At 40.9% G+C, this 23,351-nt stretch overlaps 2 protein-coding genes across 2 annotated transcripts; both read left to right on the top strand.

The window, feature by feature from the left end:
• The first annotated feature begins 8 nt into the window (after window positions 1–8).
• On the top strand, window positions 9–6,087 carry mrpl10 (mitochondrial ribosomal protein L10). The gene is made up of 5 exons (XM_056297075.1): window positions 9–136; window positions 850–1,022; window positions 2,875–3,039; window positions 3,474–3,618; window positions 5,384–6,087. The coding sequence occupies exons 1-5, from the start codon at window positions 64–66 to the stop codon at window positions 5,620–5,622; spliced, it is 795 nt and encodes a 264-aa protein (XP_056153050.1). The 5' UTR covers window positions 9–63; the 3' UTR covers window positions 5,623–6,087.
• Window positions 6,088–10,347: 4,260 nt separating this feature from the next.
• osbpl7 (oxysterol binding protein-like 7) lies at window positions 10,348–23,351 on the top strand. The gene is made up of 22 exons (XM_056297220.1): window positions 10,348–10,479; window positions 11,306–11,449; window positions 11,566–11,619; window positions 11,708–11,821; window positions 12,033–12,185; window positions 12,417–12,546; window positions 12,869–12,987; window positions 13,152–13,250; window positions 13,497–13,520; window positions 16,223–16,373; window positions 16,496–16,602; window positions 17,139–17,307; window positions 18,113–18,259; window positions 18,709–18,845; window positions 19,069–19,206; window positions 19,699–19,762; window positions 19,916–19,994; window positions 20,932–21,076; window positions 21,897–22,047; window positions 22,390–22,516; window positions 22,755–22,877; window positions 23,243–23,351. Exons 1-22 carry the CDS (start codon window positions 10,348–10,350, stop codon window positions 23,349–23,351), a joined length of 2,616 nt encoding a protein of 871 aa, XP_056153195.1.

Here is a 23,351-nt window from a genome sequence, read left to right as displayed (position 1 = left end):
CTAGGACATTTGAAAAGCGACGAGGACGACGACTCTGATAACACCACCGATCGTTGTAGTTTGATGACGCCACTGAAACGTCATTTCCCGTTGAAGATGGCAGCGACCTTGTGTTGGAAGTTGTTGCCTAAACAAGGTAATGTAGATTGTCATTTATGCAGTTTACGAGTAATAGTTTATTGCACTTGTCAGGTAGCTTTGTGGGGAGTTATTGCTGAAGATGCATATATTTTAAATTCAAAAGAAATAGGTTAGGTTTAATGTCGCTCTGTTTTCTAACGTTAGCACGCCAGTTTCAGGCTCGTTGATACTGTTGGTTGCAATTCATTGCCAGGTCTTGAAATGAGAGACGGCGTTTTAAATATTGTTATAGAAATTATTTGGTGCTGCTGTATTTATGTGAGTAAGACTAAACTGTGTTGTTAAAAGCAATGGGCAGCTAGCTAATTATGTACATTGGCACCATAGAATGTTAGTTTCATTTTGCTGACGCTTTTATCCAAAGCGACGTACATCTGAGTTAATACAACACAAGTAAGGATCTAGTCAGGAGGCAACTTTAGATGATCACTTGCTGCTCTTTCTACTTAATGTTGTAATGCAGCTCTATGTAGACTAAGACATGATTCGAAGTAGCTACTGTCGGGGATACGTTTGCTATCCCCTCATAATATTTTAAGTCTACATTGCAGTAGTAATCGGCTAGATTTCTACAACACAACAATTAGGGCTGTTAACGTCTGTAATGCACTAAAATCTAAAATGTGCCGTGTCCTGTAAATCGCTGAATCAATGTCTATAGTTGGGGTTTTTTTAAGTCCTACTAAAGTATGAATTTAAAATTTTTAGGATGGCTGCCCTTGACACAGACAGTTCGGCATGGGTCCAAAGCGGTGACCCGCCACAGGAAGCCCATGCATATCATCAAACAGAAGCTTATGGCTGTCACTGCATACATTCCTCCTAAACGTGCTATTCCTCCAGGCGCTTATCCGCCCCCAGTCAAACAGGAGCAGAAGCAGGTAGGTTGTGGAAGCTCGAATTAGACCCAAGCAAGTGAATTTATAAAGGCAATTTCCGTCCCATCCTTTCCATGACACAATTTTTGAAAATCTCTCTTTTTTCTTTTTTATACAAATGGCTAAGGGACAAAATGGAACGTTATTGGTGGGTCGAAAAAGTTTATTGCAACAATTGTCGTTTGCACTACTTAAGGCAATGATAGATTTCAAACTCTATTTTTGGTTTGCAATAATTTTTTGGAGCGGTGAGGGAGGAAGGGGACACCCGCCTAGCCAGCCAGATCAGCCAAATCAATCCTAACGATCAATGGAGTGACAGATGTCGCAGCCAGATCGTCCTCACATCCAGATCAGATTGCCGTGTGATGGTCTGGTGGCCTGTCCAGGGTGTCTCCCTACCTGCCACCCAATGACTGCTGGGATAGCCCTGTGATGGTCTGGAGGCCTGTCCAGGGTGTCCCTCCGCCTGCCGCCCAATGACTGCTGGGATAGGCTGCAGCATCCTCGTGGCCCTGAGAGCAGGATAAGCGGTTTTGACAATGGATGGATGGATGGATAATTTTTTTCTTATGTTGTACATCTTTGTACCAATGATAGATATAATTTAAACCTTTCACAATTTTTTTAAGTCTGTTTATTAATTTTATGCTCTTTATATGTGCACCAAATTGTAGAGAATCAAGACTTCAAAAATGTGATATCACTAATTTGTACAGACTGGAGCTGCTTTATCAACCATACTTGTGAGACCCTCTTTGAGGCCTTGTACAAAGTTTGTGCTGAAATGGAAAATGTAGCCCTTACTGCTTCCGGTGTGGGAAGATGGCAGCGCGAATTCACGTTTGCAGCAGCCTCACCCAGTACTGTCCATGCAGTGTCTTTGTCCACGTCTGTGTCTAAGTTTCATCTTCGTGTGATGGCTGGGAGAGCTTGGTGTGCGGTGTCCTGTGGGCCCAGGGACCACGGCTCTGATCGGAGCTGGGCCCGAAGAGATAACACCAAGGGCGATCTGACAGGATGCGGAAGCGGGGCAGGCTAAGCTAACTGCTAGCCCATGTAGACCGGCAGTTCCGATAACACTGAGGGTGATCTGGCGGTGACCTCACATAGCGTTGACTGTGTTTTAGTGTCGTCGTGTGGAGTGCGGGGAGGTGTGTTGAAGGTGTCTGGCTGGGAGAGCTGGTGTTGGATTGGCTGTGGGAACCTGGTCTGTGGGCCCAGGGACCACGGCCCTGCTGGAGCTGTGCCCAAAGAGGAAAGACTGAGGGTGGTTTGACAGGATGCCGAAGTGGGGCAGGCTAAGCTAACTGCTAGCCTATGCAGACTGGCAGTTCCGACAGTCATCCTGGCTGGTGTTCATTCTTTGGACAGAGGAATTTTTGGACTGTGTTGCACTGAGTGGAATGTGTTGTTAACTGTTCAGGGGTTTTTCGTTTTTTTTTTTTGTTTATTTGCTGTTTTCTTTTTTGTATGTTTTTGGTGGTGTCGTTTTTGGGAAATTTGGGATGTGTGTTTTTGTCCTTTGTGTCGCACTGCTGTGGGCTGGGGGAAACAGAATTTCATTTCTTTTGTGTACACAAGTACATGAAAGAAATGATGATAAATTGTTCCTGATTCCTGATTTCCCCAGCATAAAATTCCCAGAGTTCTCTAATCATCACCCTTTCAGCAGCAACCTTTTGATTCTTATTGGTACAGTTTGGTGCAACACCAAAAAAATGAAGAAGGTCAAAATGTCTTCCATAAATGCTGATACTTGGGAAATATTTTTAAAATACTGCAAATATACAGTACTATAATTCAGTTGTGAGATGAGTACTTGACCTGTTTATTTCCACCACCCCATTCCCAGGATAATGGTCGGCTATTGCTTTTAACGAGAGAAGTGAAGAAAATATTCCAAGACTGTAAAATGATTGCTGTGGTCCAGAGCAACGCCACCAGCGCGGAAGACATGATGATTCTCAAACACAGACTTTATAAGCATGACATCATTGTCAAATTAATCTCCAACCAGGTATACTTGACATGTCCCAGTATCAGATCTGTATTTTATTTATTTATTTATTTATTTTTTGAAAAGTGAGGCAGAATCATCTTGTGATTGTATCAGGGGGTGTGTAAATTCAGACGTTTCCTGTCCTTTTCCATTTTTTTGTTTTACTAACCAGGATGATTACTTAATACAGGATAGAACTTTCAATTGGTTTATGGTTATCTACTAAAATGACTTGTAAAATAAACCAAGAATGACCTATTGACGTCGATCAGTATTTTGCTGGTCATCGGTCTTGATGGGCGAATAGCATTCAACCTGATGTCTTTAAAAGTTGTTTTTTTCTTTTCTCTCACCGAGACCCCCAAATGACATTCACCCACACACATGCAAACATAGATCCCCGTCTCTTTATAGCTTAGCACATAAAAGATGTTGATTATACTCATTTTCAGGTGATGAGGTTGTTCCTGGTTGACAGCATATACCGAAACATGGCACCTCTTTTCATTGGCCCAACGGTGTTGATTGTTAGTAAAGAGCCAAAGGTGAAGGAGATGTTGGTGACTCTGAGGGGCAGCCCACAGATGGTTCTACTTGGTATGTATATCCAGCATGCGAACATACATGAGGATATTCTTTTGCATGCAAATTTTTTCCACAATACTTTTATTTAATTTTTTCCATCCATCCATTATCCAAACCGCTTATCCTGCTGTCAGGTTCACGGGGATGCTGGAGCCTATACCAGCAGTCATTGGGCTGCAGGCAGGGAGACCTCCTAGACAGGCCGGACAATTTTTAACACCCAGGACAATTTTTACACCATGAAATACAGCCTTTTACATTCATATAATATATAACAACATAAAATTGCTGCATTAACACAAAAAAACAACAACAAGAATGCTCCCCCTGTTTTAACAAATGGTAATCTAAACAAAATGGAGTATATTAATTGCAATAGATGCAAAATGTAACAAGTATTTAGAATTTAGTCATTCACCTGATCATCTGTTAAATCTAAGTCCTTAACATAATTAATGAAGGGCCTCCATATATTCTTAAATATATGCTGTTTAGCCTTTAATATGCAAGTTACCCTTTCTAATAGAAGGCTTGATAACATCGATCTTATCCATTGAGTAATACTTGGTCTGTGAATCTTTTTCCACAACAGTGAGATACAGTTTTTGGCATTAAGCAAGCTGAGGCATATACATGCTTGTTCATTTTTACAATAATTGTGTTTCTCTGGCTATAAACCCAACAGAAAAAGCTTAGGGTCCAATAAGATTTTTTTAAGAAAATAATCTTCAGTTATAACTCTTACATTTTCCCAGCATGTTTTAATCTTTCTGCACTGCCAAATATAATGAAACAATGTTACTCTAGTTTCTGTACATTTTGTACATGTCTGGTATGTTATATCAATTTAACTCCGGTGTCACATATGTCCACATCAGCTATTCATTTATACTGTATTAGTTTAAATGTATTTATAGATTTAGCATGAGTTTCAGTGCAAGCTGCTTTCCAATCTTCCTCTGAGGTTTCAAATTGCAAATTTTTTGTACATGCAAAATGTACATATCGCACCATTTGCTACATGCTAGAATAAAATAACTGGATCTACCTCCTCCCATCTTTAAACCTCCCTTACAAAAAACACCTGGGTCTCCTGCCCCGCCTATCCCAAGAGATTAAATTTCAAATTGGGTTACATGAATTATGTTTACCTGTCATTCTGATGTCTGTCAATATACCAAACATCCATATTGGAGGCTCAACTGCAACCCATTCTGCTGCAGGCTCAGTGCAGAGTTTTAGTTAGGTTTGAGGCAGAGTAAACCTTAACTGTGGCTGAGGTGTGGTTGATGACCATGTGTAATGTTAGTCTTAGGTTGGATTCACACTGGCCAAAAAAACACACTGACATCCGCCTTTGGCGGTCAGTGTTACATTGACCAAAGATGGATGTTAGCGGGTTTTTCGGCCAGTGTGAAAACGTTACACATGAGTCTTAAAAGCCCACTTGAGTCAAATGTTGCAACTTTGATCCAATCAATATGTGTCTACCAGAACTGTCAAAGCTTGCAAATATGGTGTAAAAAAATGTCTTGAGCTAACGCAAGCAATATTAATGCAAAAGTACGATAAATTAATTTAAATAATATCTGCATCCAAGTGCAAAGGATATGTGACAAATAAATGATGCACCGGTAAAATTCTCTCATTTGAATTGGATTAAATTCCCCAGGAGAACAGTAGATTCAACAGGTAAAGTGTGATCAAGGCATTAGCCGAATTATGCTTAATTGCTCAGCCACCACTGAACCACTATTCTATCCATCGGTCTCAACAGGGGCCTGTATAGAGAACACGTTGCTGAGTGCAGAGGGGGTGGTTGGCTACTCTAAACTGCCGTCGTTGACCATGGTCCAGGGTGGGCTAGTCAGTGGGCTGACTATGCTGACCTCTCAGACAGCCTTCATGCTCCAGCACCAACCTGCCCACCTCTCAGCCCTGCTCCAGCAGTACCTCAAACAGCAGAGCCCAGAAGCCAGCACAGATGAAACTCCCAAGATAGAGGGGGCATCGTAGAGATTCATCTGCTTTGGAGTACATTGCCAGGAATCCAGCTCAGCAGCATTGACTGGCTGATCTAACTGAAGACAGAATGTAAAAATGGACACACATTACAATGTCTTTAATTAATTGAATCAAAACAATTATGTCCCACGACAAACGTATGGATGGAGTGAGTCGAGTCGAAAAGTAAGATGGCTACTTTCCCAGTCTTCAAAATTTCTGTGGAATATCTTAATTGGCTTAAAGTTTTCAGTGCGTATTCATTTATTTGGGCACTGTGGCTTCTTGGATAGGTCTGCAGGCTTGAATTGACTTCTAATTGTGTGACTCTTATTTCAGTGTCCCTCAGCCTCTGAAATTCTTTCTGTGACACAAATATCATTAGTGGCCTTTTTAGGGCCTGCGTATTCATTATTTTGAATATTGCTCAAGTTTTGTGTTATTTAAGGAAGTCATTAAAAATTAAAAAAAAATATAATAAATAACTCGTTGCTTAGACTCACAATTTATTAACACACCATCAGTCAAGTTTGAGATTATTTTATGGATCTTTTGTTTGCCAGTACAATAGCAAAAATAATTTTGACAGAAAAACACACCTTTTCAGTAATGCTTTGGCTAAATTGACTTGCTGAGTCCAAGCATAGTTTTATAACATTTATTCGATTGTAATCCAGTTGCAATATGCACAACTACTGGCAACAACGGAGGCCATTTCCTCAGGTGGTCAACTTTAGAGGTGCCATGAAATCTAGTCGAGTCAGAATAAACAAGTGGTCCGAGATCCTGATCCGCGTTAATCTGCAGATTACAGCGGTGTCAGTGTGGGTCACTTGTGCCACTTTGAGAGAGAGAGAGAGAGAGAGGCATGACCGACTCGGTTCAGATAGACACTATTTTTAAATCACTCTTCTGATAAATACTTCACGTTGAGTGTGCACACTTGCGCCGCGGCGGATCAAGAAAAAAAAAAGTGCGCCTCCCTAGAATATTTTGAAATATATGAAATCCTTTTCACGTTGACGTGTTCGTAGAAGAAGACGTAGACAAACGAGTAGCCGCCGTCCTCCCCCCGCGCGCTGTGTATTTCCAGCTAATGCGGATAACGAGCGGGACGAGTTGCGCGCGTACGCGCGACGCGTCTGTGATTTGGAAGTCGCTCGTCTGGGAGGAAGCGACGCATAGGACGGCGGAGATTACGAGAGAGAAGAAGAAGAAGAAGGAGATTACACGTTGAAAGAACATTTTACCCGTCGACGCAGGTTTCCCTTTCGTCGAGATGGTTCTGATTCTGTGTCGCTCTTCGAACCGCAGACTTGCTCCTTCTGTTGTGGGGACAAGAGAGTAGAGAACGATGACCGGCGGATGTGAATTTCAGGTAAGGACTCAAAGCGTCTCCAGTTTATCAAACTCTCATAAACGTTACTCATGAAAAAAAAGTGGTCCCAAAATATGATTTGGTCCGCTAAACCGAAATAAATCGTTTCAATCTGATACCAGAAGCAATGCAGTGTGAATGTTTTAAAAATAGTGGGAGTATCTGTCCTTTTAATGATTTTGACTGTGTTTTTATTGTGTATTATATATGATCGTAGATAAAGTTGCGTTTTCCATTCGGTTTCCATATCCATTACATGTCGACGTAAAAGTAAAGACCCAGTTAGAGAGAAGAAGTCGAAAAGCTGAGGGTTTCAGGAGCACATCAATTTCTCTCCGAAATGCCGCATGTCCTTGTGAACCCTTCTTGCTAACATGGCATTGAAATGTCTCGTAATTATTGCAAGATTAATACTTAAATTTGCAAGATTGGTGTGCACTGGAGCAGTAGGAGATTATAAAAGGGTTTTTAGATAGGAGCCTACAAAATACTGGACGGCACAGTGTTTACACTATGCGGTCCTGACTGAGACATTCAATGTTAATATGCCGTTGTCTATGTCGATAACAGCAATCGACGTGGGGGGGGGGGGGGGGGTGGAGTTCCTCGCACCTTATTAGATAAAACAGGTTGTACACTTGTACTTGTTAGATTGACTCAGTAGTTTTGGTATTGTTGGACATATTTTGGACGTGTTGACTGAAGCTGGAGCGAAGGAGCGTTTTGTCTTTGACTACAAGGGGAACAAGTGTCTGCTTGTTGATTGATGGCACACGGTATTGCTGGTAGTTGCTATTCCATAGAGAGCATATATTTTATAATCTCAGTGATATATTTCCTACCAGCATAACACATTTTTAGTGGCTGTTGCCAAATCTCATGTTACCTTTAAAGACTTATGAAGCATGGGTTATAAAAGCAGCTATTGACTTCACCTATTCATCGTTAAGCATGTACTATAATCCTGTATCAGGCTTATCAGAGTTAAAATTATGACCGAGTAAAATCATCATCATCGTTGTTGTCAACACGTGAATTAAATTAACTTCTAAATCCAGGACAGCCAGCTACATCCATCCATCCATCCATTATCCAAACAGTCAGTGTTAATCATATGGAGTGAGAATTCTCTACAAAACCCAAAAGCAGCGCACCTTCTACAGTCTTCAAATAGTGGGCTTGTAAATCGTTTATAATCTGGGAACTCGGAAAATTGCAGAGCCTGAATAAAGTCTTAGTATCTGGAAGGTTGAGTTGAGTATCATGGTTTCTGTTCTCAGCTCATCCCTTGGTTCCTGTGGACACTGCAACGGATAAAAATGTACTACTGCATTATCATTAGACTCATCGGTTTCCTCGTTGCCATTTCACCAAGTATGGTCTGGAGGGCAGCGTTCATCAGTCACAACCTGCTTTCACCTTCTTACCTCATGTGGACCAATGTTGAAAATTTACTGGTATTGTGTTGCTGCAAAGGCAACTGTTCATACCAATCCAATGATTTGGAGCGTGATTTTCACAGACTCCCAGTGTATCCTGTCTTGTTCTCCCTTGAGTAAGCTTGAAAACCTGCAAATCCTTTTATCCCGTTTCCACTGCATGCCTTCATGACTGAGGTCAGTTAACTCTCATCCTTCCCCCTCCATATGTAACACCAGGCCAGGCTGGGGCTCTAGCATGCCCTAGAAAGATTGCGCACCATTAATTCATTTGGTGTCATATCCTCAGATGTCATCTATCCTGATATTGTGTCTCATTTCACATCTTCAGAGTGACTCTGGTCTGCAAACAGTGCTGTTTCTCAACACCAGTTGAGGTCTATATGCAAGCTTCCTGCATCTTCAGGAAACTTGGTGCCCAAATACATCAGGAAATATGAAGGAAATTGATGGAAGATTATATTCACTTCCCTTGCGAATTGTTGGGATCTGTTTAGTTAGGTGAACTCTTGAAATGAATTCATACTCCAAAGCAAATTGTTGGTCCATCAAGCAGAAGAGACTCGATGAAGCACAGTATGAAGTATACTACTCTTCATGTAGATTTAAAAAGGTAATTGTCTCACTAATATGTTTTGGCTGCATACCCACATGAAGGGATTAAGGATTTATTTACATGACAAGAGCAAGGGTATATTTTTTGTCTTTTTTTCAAGTTGTAGGTATACCTTTTGATGTGACCTCAGAAACATCTAAAGAGACTAGTCAGAGATATTAAAGGGGTATATTGGTGATCATATGGTGCAGTTTATGAGGAGATTCATTCGAAATTTAAACAGCATTGTCCAATTTGATGCTGCTGTGCTTACATATATCTTAATTTAGACATGCTATCTTTATTGAAGGCTTATTGGCTCATTGTTGTTTGTTGTCAGTGTCTGTGTTCTCTGGCTTGTGATCTTGTTACTGCATGTCCTAGTGACAGGTTGCTAAATACAGCCCAGGAAAAGCCAATTAGGTGGGAGATTGTTAATCCCTATTTGCAGGTGGTACTGGCCCTGGTGCAAGCAGCATAGCTGCTATACCAGTCTGCAAATTGTGTAGCTATACTGTGTTTCATGTATCATATATGTGCGTGATTAATTTCCTTTGCTATGGGATACTATCACAATTGTGTTTTAAGAAATCACTGTCCTACACTGGAAAACACATGCATTTCTTTATTCAATGCACAAAGCATTCGAAGGCATCAACTCATTGCCCAGAATTTGAGACTGGTCGCTTGTGAAGCTATATTCAAGACTACCATGTGTTCTCTTCAAGAGCATAGTGTGTCACTCATTATACTTTAAGTGTTAGCGTTTATGAGAGCTCTTGGTTGTGAGTGATTTCAAGGAAGTGTCATCAATATAGAAATGCACCAAGAAATCAGTAAATTATATTCTTATATCTGCGCTGAAAATAGTTCAGCTGCAAATTCCAACAAGTTTTGCCCCAGTGTTTTGATATCTGTCAATGTTTTATGTGTGCAGAATCCTCCATTAACAATGGCCCCTATGATGTTCATATTCACTACAGTTATTTGGTAAAGTGTGAGGTCAAGATCCCATGGGATCTAGATAAGAATCCAGGACAGACTTATATGAGTAATGTGATAATTATGAATATCTCATATTATAGCTATCTCTGGAAGAATTGAGATAATCTCCCACAGGGACAGGTATATCCGATGTATGTTTCTAAATGGTATATCACAATCGGGAGATGATATTGCTTTAAGCTTTTTTTTCTTTTAATTTCCTGTTTGTTTCTTCATCCAGACCCATATTATCCTAAAATGACAGGGGGCTTGTAGCAAATCACTGCAGGTGTCTCTTGGAAAAAAACAACAAATCACACTGAGTTTCACTTCAGTCCAAAATGGATTCCTATGGTTCGGCGCTCAACCGCAGCCAGTCACTGATGAGCGGCCTGGAAAAGTCGTCTCCGACATGGAACAAGCCAGCCCACTCCCGGAGCAGCAGCACCGCCTCATCTCGCCACTCCAGACAGGTTAGTCAGGCAAAATAGGGGATCTTCTAGTCAAACCTCTGGCCACTTGCAAGGTTTTATTAGCACACCTCTGCTCTGTTCCACCTCTAATATTGCTCATACTTGGATCTGCACTCTTATTATTATTTAGTTTTTCATTTCTAACTTAACACTTAGTTCTTTCTTAATTTACCCTTACCTTGCTGTGTACATGTTTATATGTAACAGAGCAATGTCAAATTCCCTGTACACGATCCTACTTGGCTAATAAAAACTGACTTGACAAATGGGTCAGTAAACTGTTATTTATCCTAATAAAAGATAATAATAATCATCGTCATCGTTCCATTTATATAGCACTATTCTAGACACCCAAAGTGATTCACATTGAAGGGGGTAACTCACTTCAACCACCACCAATGTGTAGCACCCACCTGGGTGATGCATGGAAGCCATTTTGCACCAGAACGCTCACCACACATCATCTTGAGGTGGAGAGGGAGGAATCATTCTGAGGAAACATTGAATCTTTTGTTCTAAACAAGGAGTTAGGGGTGTTATCTTCCACCATCTCCTCCTCAAATTGTCACTAGAAAGCAGATGCTTAGGGGGAATGCGTTGTAAGGCAGCATAATGACTGAACTGTAGACCAGTGCTCCCTTTCTGCTTTCAGATTGATGAAATAATATTTGTTTATTCTAACAGCCATCACTTGTGTGAGTTGGTATACATTGCAAGATTATTTGTGTGTGTGTGTGTGTGTGTGTGTGTGTGTGGACCAATTCCATTTCACATAATTAAAAAATAATTGATATAAAAATTGCTGCAATGTCTGCCTGGCCAACAGAACAGCAAAGACTGGGAGGTGATAGATGATCTTCAGGTTGACGCGCAAGCAGGTAATGACAATCCTCCGGACATGACCGCCCCAGGTATCTGTGAGGGATACCTTCTCAAAAGGAGAAAATGGCCTCTCAATGGTTGGCACAAGGTGAGAAATGCATTCGCTCAGTTATCCAGTTTACTGTTACTGTAGACTTAATCTTTTGCAGCTGAAAATACTTCATTGGGTACTTCTTAAAAGGTGATGTTTGGTTTGTTTTCCAGAGATACTTCATCTTGGAGGCAGGGATCTTGCGGTATTCAAAAAATCAACAGGATGTAAGTGAGCAGTACATTTAAGAAAGCAAGATTATTTTTTTTGACTATTCTAAATGAAAACATCTAAATGTCCACTTTCTTTCCAAAGATCTCCAGGGGAAAAGTCCAAGGTTCCTTGAACGTTAGCCTTGCAGTGATGTCAATAAATAAGAAATCAAATCGGATTGACTTGGATGGTGGGGATATTCTCTATCATGTAAAGGTAAACTCAATATTCTCTACCTGCAGCTGCATTTTTTAAATCTAATACATCAAAAGCAATTTCATGGAAACACTTAACGCACAAAAAAATAAGCCACTACACCATAAATACTCACTGTGAAGCTCGAGGAGCTGGTGTACTTTCAGTTACATTTGATAAAAGTGGGACTTTAAATGATATTGTCCTCTTTTTTTTCTTTTCTTCAACCCAGGCAAAGAATCATGAGCTCTTCTACATTTGGGTAACCAAACTACAAGCTCACCGTATGTACAAGAAGAACGAGGTTGCTCATGTTCACAATGGCTTCCTTCAAGCTTTGACTCATGGAACCGTGGCTGGACCAGCCCAGAAAAATGGAAGCCTGGTGATTCATTTGAACAAGCAAATGAACATGAATCTTATATAATACTTTCCTTACAGTTGCAATGCATTTTTTATTGTAATAAATGACAAATATAGACACTGTCGTATTCATTTGTGAAAATTTTGAGAAATGTTAGGTCAGAATTGACTTCTCTTCTCTTCTCTTCTCTTCTCTTCTCTTCTCTTCTCTTCTCTTCTCTCCATCTATCAGTCCACATATCCACATTACCAGAGCACCATAGGCATCTATACAGGAGATATGGCTGGGGCATCAGAGGTGTTGCCCTCGGCCAACACTGGTGTGAATGGCAAAGTGTCTGCCTGGCTGCAGCAAACCCATGAGCCAGACAGCTTTTCTCAAGGTATGGTGGCAAACTGCAGCTGTCATGGATTTGAACCCACCACAGGCAACCACATACACGAAAAGACACAATCTTTAAATAGGCTCTGGATAACACTCATTGCATTTCTTGATCTTGCTAAATGGTGTATGCCTTCACTGACATTCTCAGTATGATTGTTTCTGGCAAATCATCATGATAATCTTCCTTTATTTCCCCAAATCTGACAAGGTGGCTATCGAAAAATTAGCTGACCCGCTGTCCTGTTCACAAAAGTTTCTGAGTCCATCAAAATGAAGAAAAAAAATATTTTGTTAAATTTGACGTTCATGCATTCTTCCAGAGCTGAACCGTTGTCAGTTGGACCTGTCTGAACTTAACCGGTTGATTCAGAGGCTTCAGGCTATCGAGGCGGGCCAGCCCTTCTCTAACGGAGACCTGCAGCGTATCATCAGCATGCAGGTAAACCATTGAGTTAGGAATAGGTGATTCTTATTTACTTATATTTTATTTGATATAGCTTAGCAGCATGCCATCAGCTGGTAGAGTCTTATACTGCAAGCGGTATAAGAAAAAAAACGTGCAAAAACATTTATAAATGTTTTTTTTTTCCATTTTTAATGTAGAATCTGTTACTGGAAAAGCCAAAGAAATCCAAATCAGCGAAGATGTGGGGCCACTCACGCACCTTGTCCAGAGTAGAGGCTCTGGGGATGGTAAGAATGGTTCGTAGCCCACCATGTTATCATGAGAATTCAAACTGAAAAAGTATTACGTTAACAGAAGGCTTTTTTTTGACCAATGCTTTTAATTAAATCCTAAATTGATTTGACTTTGTTTGATGTTAATTATTCAGATTTAATCTTTGATTTTTATACCCATTGCAATTTATAATTTGTAGAATATGTTGGTTTTGCGTATTTGACATGTCAACCCTCAAGTAACTTTTCTGGCCCCTCTCTAATCCAAAGCCTATTCGTGGGATTACTAAATCGGTGAGTCACCATTGGCCAGAACACTTGTAAACTATTTTAGATGATCCTCATTCACTACCTGTTCTCAGCTGGCATTCTTAGTATGACATTGTATAAATCAGATGAGAGGGCATATTTTAGGACAAGGGAAGCAGCAGATGAAGAGCAACAAGATAGTTCAGGTTGAAGACATGGTGAATACATGTTGTTACAGTGGCATGGATAAAACGATGAATGTATTTTGCTATTATCACATAGAAGAGTGTCTACCTGTGTGCTCCATGCAAACATATGCAGCTATTTTATTCATCAATCACTGCTATAGCAATATCCAAACATACTTCTTCTTAAGCCAACCACTATTGAGTGCTAGTCTTTTCCGTAGAATCAAGCATGGTATCAGTATTCCTCAATCTAGTATTAAAGTTGGAACATAAAATTTTTTGCAAATGTGTCAGACTCCTGTGATTGTAAAGAAATTGTAAATGGATGACAAGAGCAATCAATCAAAACTCTGTTTCATATATATATATATATATATATATATAAAAACCTTTTTTCCCCTGCATCTGTATTGATATTCCGCTCTTCATTAGTTGAGCACTTATAACAACACCATTGACGATTTCGGAATAAAAAACGCTATGTGTATCTATCTATCTGTCTATCTATCTATCTATCTATCTATCTATCTATCTATCTATCTATCTATCTATCTATATATATATATATATATATATATATATATATATATAACTTTGTTAAAGGAAACACTCGACGGTAGGGAAAGTGCTCAACAAATAAGGTGCAAAATAATCCAGTGAGTCAAGTAAATTCTTTATGAGACAGTATAAGCCTGTTTCATGTCATAAGCAATCATCAGCTGTCAATAAACCTACCTGGAAAAGAACATACATACCATTTACTTCTGAATTTTTGAATGTCGCACGTCTCCCTTCCCCACTGGACGTTGTGCACGTGATGTGCATGACAAGGAAGTAAATGGTATGTTCTTTCCCGAGTAGGTTTATTGACAGCTGATGATTGCTTATGGCATGAAACAGGCGTGTACTGTCTCATAAAGAATTTACTTGACTCACTGGATTTTTTATATATATATGTGTTTGTGTGTATATGTGTGTGTATATATAAAACTTGTTAAAAGAAACACACAATGGTAGGGATAGTGCTCAACAAATAAGGTGCAAAATAATCCAGTTAGTCAAGTAAATTTTCTATGAGACAGTACAAGCCTGTTTTTATATACACTACCGTTCAAAAGTTTGGGATCACCCAAACAATTTTGTGTTTTCCATGAAAAGTCACACTTATTCACCACCATATGTTGTGAAATGAATAGAAAATAGAGTCAAGACATTGACAAGGTTAGAAATAATGATTTGTATTTGAAATAAGATTTTTTTTACATCAAACTTTGCTTTCGTTAAAGAATCCTCCATTTGCAGCAATTACAGCATTGCAGACCTTTGGCATTCTAGCTGTTAATTTGTTGAGGTAATCTGGAGAAATTGCACCCCACGCTTCCAGAAGCAGCTCCCACAAGTTGGATTGGTTGGATGGGCACTTCTTTGAGCAGATTGAGTTTCTGGAGCATCACATTTGTGGGGTCAATTAAACGCTCAAAATGGCCAGAAAAAGAGAACTTTCATCTGAAACTCGACAGTCTATTCTTGTTCTTAGAAATGAAGGCTATTCCATGCGAGAAATTGCTAAGAAATTGAAGATTTCCTACACCGGTGTGTACTACTCCCTTCAGAGGACAGCACAAACAGGCTCTAACAGGTACTATTTAATGAAGATGCCAGTTGGGGACCTGTGAGGCGTCTGTTTCTCAAACTAGAGACTCTAATGTACTTATCTTCTTGCTCAGTTGTGCAACGCGGCCTCCCACTTCTTTTTCTACTCTGGTTAGAGCCTGTTTGTGCTGTCCTCTGAAGGGAGTAGTACACACCGGTGTAGGAAATCTTCAATTTCTTAGCAATTTCTCGCATGGAATAGCCTTCATTTCTAAGAACAAGAATAGACTGTCGAGTTTCAGATGAAAGTTCTCTTTTTCTGGCCATTTTGAGCGTTTAATTGACCCCACAAATGTGATGCTCCAGAAACTCAATCTGCTCAAAGAAGTGCCCATCCAACCAATCCAACTTGTGGGAGCTGCTTCTGGAAGCGTGGGGTGCAATTTCTCCAGATTACCTCAACAAATTAACAGCTAGAATGCCAAAGGTCTGCAATGCTGTAATTGCTGCAAATGGAGGATTCTTTGACGAAAGCAAAGTTTGATGTAAAAAAAATCTTATTTCAAATACAAATCATTATTTCTAACCTTGTCAATGTCTTGACTCTATTTTCTATTCATTTCACAACATATGGTGGTGAATAAGTGTGACTTTTCATGGAAAACACAAAATTGTTTGGGTGATCCCAAACTTTTGAACGGTAGTGTATATATATATATACACACACACACACACATATACACACACACACACACACGCGCACACACACACATATACACACACACACACACACACATATATATATATATATATGTAAAATGCCCAGTTTAACTTATTGTGCATGTTAATAGGACAGTTACATATTTACATGAGCAACCTTACCCTTAGTTAAAAGAAAATATAACAATTGAATTAATGGAGAAATCAGCTGTCATCTCTCTTGGTCTTCTTTCCTCACCTCTCCAGCTGTCGTCCAGTCAGCTGAACAGCTCATCCCACCTGGGCACGTCGGTCCCTTCCATCCCAGACTACGTCTACTCCCAGTTGTCCCCACCCTCTCCTACAACCCCAGAGGGCAAGAAAATCCAGCAGGACATCTGCAGCATGTCCTTACGAGGTCGGACTGACAGAGAGATACTGAGAGGACTATTTAAACTCACGCAGTTAGTCATCATCAATCATCATTTGCATTTCCCGCCAGTAATAGAACGGCTTTGTTGCCTTGCTTTGTCCTCTCAGTACTTGCATCCCTGAAGTTGGTACATGAGGCCCTGTCCCAGGAGCACCAGAGGCTGCGGGAGGCCTGGGGGAGTAACGCCATCCACCAGCCTAGCACACTGGCTGAGGTGAGACTCCCACTGGGACTGACATGGGAGCAAAGCCGAAAGTTACAGAGAGATACAGTGCATCTGGTTACCCTCCTTCTTGTTTTCTAAAACTTGGTTTGCTTTTTTTTTTTTACCTTTTTCCTCCTTTGTTATCTAATCTCTTCTTTTGTTCTTTCTTTTCGTCTGTCTGTCTGTCTGTCTGTCTGCCTGCCTGCCTGCCTGTCTTTCTCTCCATCTATCTTTCTTTCTGTCTGTGTCTGTTCATCCGTCTGTTCTTTTTTCTTTCTTCCTTTCTTTTCCTGTCTGTGTCTCTGTTTGTCCATCCTTCTTTCTTTCTTTCTTTCTTTCTTTCTTTCTTTCTTTCTTTCTTTCTTTCTTTCTTTCTTTCTTTCTTTTTCTGTCTTTCTGTGTCTGTTCATCCATCCATTCATCTTTCTTTTTCTTTTTTCTTTTCCTTTCTGTCTTTCTGTCTCTCTGTCCTTTCTGTTTGTCTCTGTCTGTCTTTCTGTTCATCCATCCTTCCTTCTCTCTTTCTTCCTTCCTTCCTTCCTTAGCCTGGAGCAACAAGGCGCTCATCCCATAGTCCTCCTTCAGTCGCGGACTCGACTGCAGAGTACTTTGATGCCAGTGATGACGTTCTATGTGGCAGCTCCTCGGAAGTGTCTGATGAATCAGGACTCAGTGACGGCACAACCAGTAACTCTGAGCCTGAGGAGGGTCATGGTGGGTAAACGTAGAATCGTACCACACTCGAATGACTTGTAACCCCAAGTGATTAGACATGTCAATTATTATGCTTGTTTTCAAACAGACAGAAAGGTCAATATGTCTGTTAAAGAGAGCAGAGTTGCAAACCATTGGATATTAATGAATTTGGGGTTTATACCTTCTAAATGACATGTTCATTTTTTAAAGCTGAAATCCATGATTTTCTCGGTCTGTTCCCGCCATCTTGCAGTGAAAACTACAAACAAGGTGTAACAGCCATTATTGATTGTGTGCCGTCAGCTCAGCAGTAAACAGTTCCCACCCTTGTAAAAATGGCATCCTCGGACCAAAGCTAACCCAGAGACGATCTGGTGTAAACATCAAACTACACTGTTGTATTGCAATATTGATTGTAGAATTGGTAGATTAGCTGTCCAACAGAAGCATCGCCACATTGTTGTCATTTTTCTATCCTTTTTGCCCGTTTGAGTAGGAAGGTGTTTGCCGTTGCATCAGTGTTCATCCATCAAAAATGTCAACAGCAGTATATGGAGAGTGTCTCCAACCTTGGTAAAGATGCCAGTTAGTATTATGTAACCTGACTCCATGGTCCAGATGGATAAAATAACATTATTAATGGAGCAAAGTTCTGGATTTCAGCTTTAAACGCTTAGCATGATAAACCAGAAAGCTCAAATATTCAAAACTATTTCAAAAACACATTTTTATTTTCTATCCTTGTTTTCATTCCGTCTTTTCGCATGCCCACGTCTCTTGTGCCTTTGAAAAACATTCAATCTCTTAATTGCTTTCCCTGAAGCTTCAGCCACCCGTAAGTACCGTGCCAGCATCTCCAGGGCTCCTAACAGTGTTGTTCCCAAAAGCACAGGACGCCGAACAACCCTGGCGGCTCACTGTCCAGACAACAGCCACGTGGGCCTCATGGCTATCCTCTACAATAACATAGGTAACGATATGCTGCTATTATCTTTAAAAGTCCTTTGAAACGGCGCTTAGCGAATTGGCGACTTCCGCAAACTGTCGGGTGGGATTTTGTGAGGGGAGGAAGTTTAATTTGACTAAAAGACAGTAACGGCCGGGCATTTTTAGAAGAACATGGGCGTCGATATGCCATTGGTTATTTTCAATTTGGTGGTAGAGGATAACTCATCTTTTCTCAAGCTCGCTTCCAATTGATTGGGGATTTTCTAGTGTACGCGCACATGTGCAGGATGACGTTACTAAACGACCATTGTGGAAGAGATTATTTTTATATACACAAACTGATTTCTAGAATATAGTGTTAAATTAATGCAAATTAAGTACAGATAAAAGAGTTAACAAGAATGGAAATGCCCCCCCCAAAAAAAAAAATTTCATGGGACCTTTAAATCTCATTTGCTTTCCCCCCCTTAGGTAAGGACCTGTCTCGAGTGTCCATGCCTGCTGCTCTCAATGAGCCCATTAATCTGCTGCAGAGACTTTGTGAAGAGCTGGAATATGCTGAACTGTTGGACACTGCCAGCAACACGCTGGACCCCTTCCAGCGAATGGTGAGACGGTCAACAGATATTCCTCCTCTTTTCCAGTCTTCCAGTTTGACTGTCCAAGAAATTAGAAAGCTGGAAAACAGATGCTTTCCGTGCGTTATGTGGTGGCACTGATTATCTGAAAATGAAAACCGTATTCAACAGAATTATCGATTTGCAAATGGTTGACTTTGGTGTGAGAAAAGTTACTGAGAGTGGTGGTGTTGTGATATTATGTCTCATTCAGGTCTACATTGCTGCTTTTGCCATTTCTGGCTATTCAACTGCTACATTTCGAAACCGCTACAAGCCGTTTAACCCTGTGTTGGGTGAAACGTATGAATGTGTTCGAGAGGACAGAGGCTTCCGCCTTATCAGTGAGCAGGTATGGTAGGATGAATTTCACTATGTCTGCTAGATACAACCTTAGATGAGTTTTCATTAAGCATCTAATTTTATATATGGATGATGTAGTGGGTCAGGTCCATGGAAATTTATGCAAACTATATCACTGGAAGGTTCAGGGTGCCATGGGAGGTTGATATGATGGATTGATTCGAGGGCCATGATTCATTAAACGCATCCTCCTATACATTTTAGAAAAGTGGGAGAAAAATACTCTGTAAAGTTACACTAATTTCACTTGAAATTACATTCTTACTGTTCAGTGCTCTATCATGCCTGCAAGATAAAATGGCTTGCTAAGTGATAAAAATGTAAATTCAAACATAATATCCCATTCACCACCTCTGTGGCCTGCCCACTGTTTGAAATTATATGAGATAATTTCTGACAGGATATGCTTTTGGAAAATTTGGTCACGGTCAAATGTATTTGCTTCTCTTTCACTGACCATTCCCGTTGTTTGTTCTGCCAGGTCTGCCACCATCCCCCCATCTCCGCCTGCCATGCAGACTCAGAAAACTTCTCTTTTTGGCAGGGTAAAACCAAAATCCAACATTTTTGCTTCAACTTTTTGTTATAATCAAAGATGTCTCTGGGCTCTCGACTTTTGGCATTGCAATAGATTTTCCAAGCTGCCACAGGAAATAGTTTGTTTTCATTAATGGGAGTTTATTCATCTCCACAAACAGACCAGCGATGGAAAAATAAGTTCTGGGGGAAGTCTCTAGAGATCATGCCAACAGGAATGGTGAATGTAACCCTCCCAAGGTGAGGAATTTCACTTTATTTTTTACTGTGTGGTTGAATTAATAACCTATCAGGTGTAACCCTCACTATTACCTACTACCCCCCCCCAAAAAAAACCCCCAAAATAAAACAAAAAAATCTATTCAAAAGAAGAAAGGACAAATTAGTTTGAAGTTATGGACCTGGAACAATTTAGCTAGAATTTCTGAAATTCAGGGCGTTCAGGTAGCGTAGTGGTCTATTCCGTTGCCTACCAACACAAGGATCACCGGTTTGAATCCCCGTGTTAGCTCCGGCTTGGTTGGGTGTCCCTGCAGACACAGTTGGCTGTGTCTGTGAGTGGGAAGCTGGATGTGGGTGTGTCCTGGTCGCTGCACTAGCGCCTCCTCTGGTCGGTTGGGGCATCTGTTCAGGGGGGAGGGGGAACTGGGGGGAATAGCGTGATCCTCCCACATGCTACATCCCCCTGGCAAAACTCCTCACTGTCAGGTGAAAAGAGGCGGTTGGCAACTCCACGTCTCCTCCGCGACATATGGTAAGCTGCAGCTCTCCCTGGATCGAGCAGCAATCGAGATAGCTCAGGGACCGGGGTGATTGGCCAGGTACAATTGGGGAGAAGAACGGGGAACCCCCCCCCCCGGGAAAAATCCCCCCCCCCCAAAATAGAAAAAAAACTACTGAAATTCTGGGACCTTTGTCAAAAAAGACCAGACCAAATCATCTCTGTATTTTACCCAAAGCTTGACAACGTACGTGATGAGAGTTGTTTGACTGAGTGACTGCATTTGATGATTAATGAGAACTGGAAGTCTTTAGACTGTGTGTGACTACATTTTGTACTGATGGTCATACTATCGTTTCTGTTTTTAGTTTCTTTTTCACTGTACTGGGGGACATTGCGGTATAATGTTTGCTCATTTGGCGATAATGTATTGAAGTTCTTTGGTACTTTGTGCAGGTATGGAGACCACTATGAATGGAACAAAGTAGTGACCTGCATCCATAATGTCTTGAGTCAGCAGCGCTACCTGGAGCATTACGGAGAGGTCATCATCCGTAACCTAAACAGCAATGTTTGCACTTGTAAGATTACCTTTGTCAAGGTGAGTGCACCTCTAGTCCCATTATAAAACTAGGATAGTTGGGGTCAACTGTCCAAAGTAACAGGGAGTGCAGAAGAGAGGTGAAGAAGAGAGTGCAGGCAGGGTGGAGTGGGTGGAGAAGAGTGTCAGGAGTGATTTGCGACAGAGAGGTACCAGCAAGAGTTAAAGGGAAGGTTTACAAAATGGTTGTGAGACCAGCTATGTTAGAGGGTTTGGAGACTGGCACTGACGAAAAGACAGGAGGTGGAGCTGGAGGCGGCAGAGTTGAAGATGCTAAGATTTTCACTGGGAGTAACGAAGAAGGACAGGATTAGGAACGATTATATTAGAGGGACCGCTCAGGTTGGACGGTTTGGAGACAAAGCAAGAGAGGCAAGATTGAGATGGCTTGGACATGTGTAGAGGAGAGATGCTGGTTATATTGGGAGAAGGATGCTGAATATGGAGCTGCTAGGGGAGAGGAAAAGAGGAAGGCCAAAGAGGAGGTTTATGGATGTGGTGAGGGAGGACATGCAGGTGGCTGGTGTGACAGAGGAAGATGCAGAAGACAGGAAGAAATGGAAACATGATCCGCTGTGGTGACCCCTAACAGGAGCAGCTGAAAGTAGTAGTAGTCTACATTGACCATAGCTGTTTATGTAGGCATGAGAAAATCAACATTTGAGATCAATTTATATGGCATCCTGATAATTTAGAGGAGCCTAATCTTTATCTTTATGCCGCACTTTCATTTACTCATACAGTAAAGAGTTCTGTTTTGTACTCTGCATACTATGCATCAAGGTCTTGGTCTGACTGATGAGGTCTTATTTTGTTGTAGTCTCGTTATTGGGGTTCGGATACGAATAAGAACGAGGTGCAGGGCACAGTGCTGGATCAGAGTGGGAGTGTCATTCATCGGTTTGGAGGTCTTTGGCATGAAGGCATCTTCTGTGACACCCTGCCTACTCCAAAATGCATCTGGAAGCCAAGTAAGTTGGTTAGCGTTTGGGAATCCCCTATCAGACCTGAGATATTAGCATTCACTCTCAGGTTTTGACTCACTCAGGGTATGCCTAAATGAGATCAGAATGTGAATGTGAATCACTTGTGTTTTTTTGATCGTGGGAAATTTGATTTAATTCCCTCTTTGTGTTACCTGTTGGTGCAGTTAAAGGGATTACAGACCTAGGAAATGATCTGCTAGAAATGAACATGGTCCAAAGAAAACCAAGAGTGGATCATTTGCCCCCTCTGTTTCTAAGTGTATTATCTCATTAAGCCGAGAGTCGCGTTTGTGCGTCTGCTCAGCACAGTCTTCTGTCACCCTACAGATCCCCAGCCAAAAGATTACCTCCTGTACTATGGCTTCTCCACCTTTGCCCTGGAGCTTAATGAACTCACCGCGGACCTGGAGCCACTCCTGCCCCCTACAGACAGCCGATTGCGCCCAGACCAAAGGTGAGTGTAACTCATGGGATTTGGTGATGTGGGCGGAAATAACCCCGATACTGTATTTTCCTGACATCACATTTTTGATTACTTCTTAAAATATGTCTTAGGACAATGACAAAATAAAGTGGACAGAAAGCCAACCAATAAAGCATGTCGTCTTCGTCGCCTTCATGACAGATACCACATCAAACAGGAATGCCGATGTCAGTTGTTGAGTTGTTAAACGTTCTCCTCCATTTTACAGAATGCTTGAAGAAGGACAGGTGGACGAGTCAGACAGAAAAAAAGATGAAGTTGAGGGAATGCAACGGGAGAGGAGAAAAGAGCTAGCCAAAAAGGGAGAGGAGCATGTTCCACGATTTTTCAAGTGAGTTCGATTTGTGATGATTCACTAATAAGGACTGATGATCAATTTGTAGTTTGTTACCTTTAATTGACTGACTGATTGATTGATTGATTATATTGATTTTGTCTAGTTGATGTTATCTGTATGAATTGTTTAATTGGGGGAGGTTTTCTTAAATACATAACCAGTTAACGTTTTATCTATCTGACCAAGTAAGTTAGCAAGTTTACCTAAATGACCTGCTGAGGTGATCTGTATATCCAGTTAACTTAGCGAGGTCATTGTTCATTCTTCTCACTTGAACACAGCTGAAAATGTTATCACATACAAATAGGCAATAAGTAACATGACAAAACTTTTTACTCTCTTTAATCCTTCTTCTCTAGGAAAGCCAAAGATTCATGTGGAAGGGATGTGTGGGTTACAAATGGGACCTACTGGAAACTCAGAGATAATCCAGGCTTTGTTAAAATTGAAAATATGGCCCTGTGGTGA

This window comes from Lampris incognitus, chromosome 17, assembly GCF_029633865.1.
Source record: "Lampris incognitus isolate fLamInc1 chromosome 17, fLamInc1.hap2, whole genome shotgun sequence".
Taxonomy (NCBI): domain Eukaryota; kingdom Metazoa; phylum Chordata; class Actinopteri; order Lampriformes; family Lampridae; genus Lampris; species Lampris incognitus.
This window is presented reverse-complemented; position numbering and strand designations above follow the sequence as displayed.

What these genes read in the sequence shown, in the direction of transcription:
- mrpl10 (XM_056297075.1), top strand. Translation starts at nt 64, where the DNA reads ATGACGCCACTGAAACGTCATTTCCCGTTGAAGATGGCAGCGACCTTG. An exon ending in TCAAACAGGAGCAGAAGCAG is followed by an intron (nt 1,023 to 2,874) that starts GTAGGTTGTGGA and finishes CCCCATTCCCAG; the next exon opens with GATAATGGTCGGCTATTGCT. An exon ending in TCAAATTAATCTCCAACCAG is followed by an intron (nt 3,040 to 3,473) that starts GTATACTTGACA and finishes ACTCATTTTCAG; the next exon opens with GTGATGAGGTTGTTCCTGGT.
- osbpl7 (XM_056297220.1), top strand. Translation starts at nt 10,348, where the DNA reads ATGGATTCCTATGGTTCGGCGCTCAACCGCAGCCAGTCACTGATGAGC. An exon ending in TATCCTCTACAATAACATAG is followed by an intron (nt 18,260 to 18,708) that starts GTAACGATATGC and finishes TCCCCCCCTTAG; the next exon opens with GTAAGGACCTGTCTCGAGTG. An exon ending in AAAATGCATCTGGAAGCCAA is followed by an intron (nt 22,048 to 22,389) that starts GTAAGTTGGTTA and finishes GTCACCCTACAG; the next exon opens with ATCCCCAGCCAAAAGATTAC.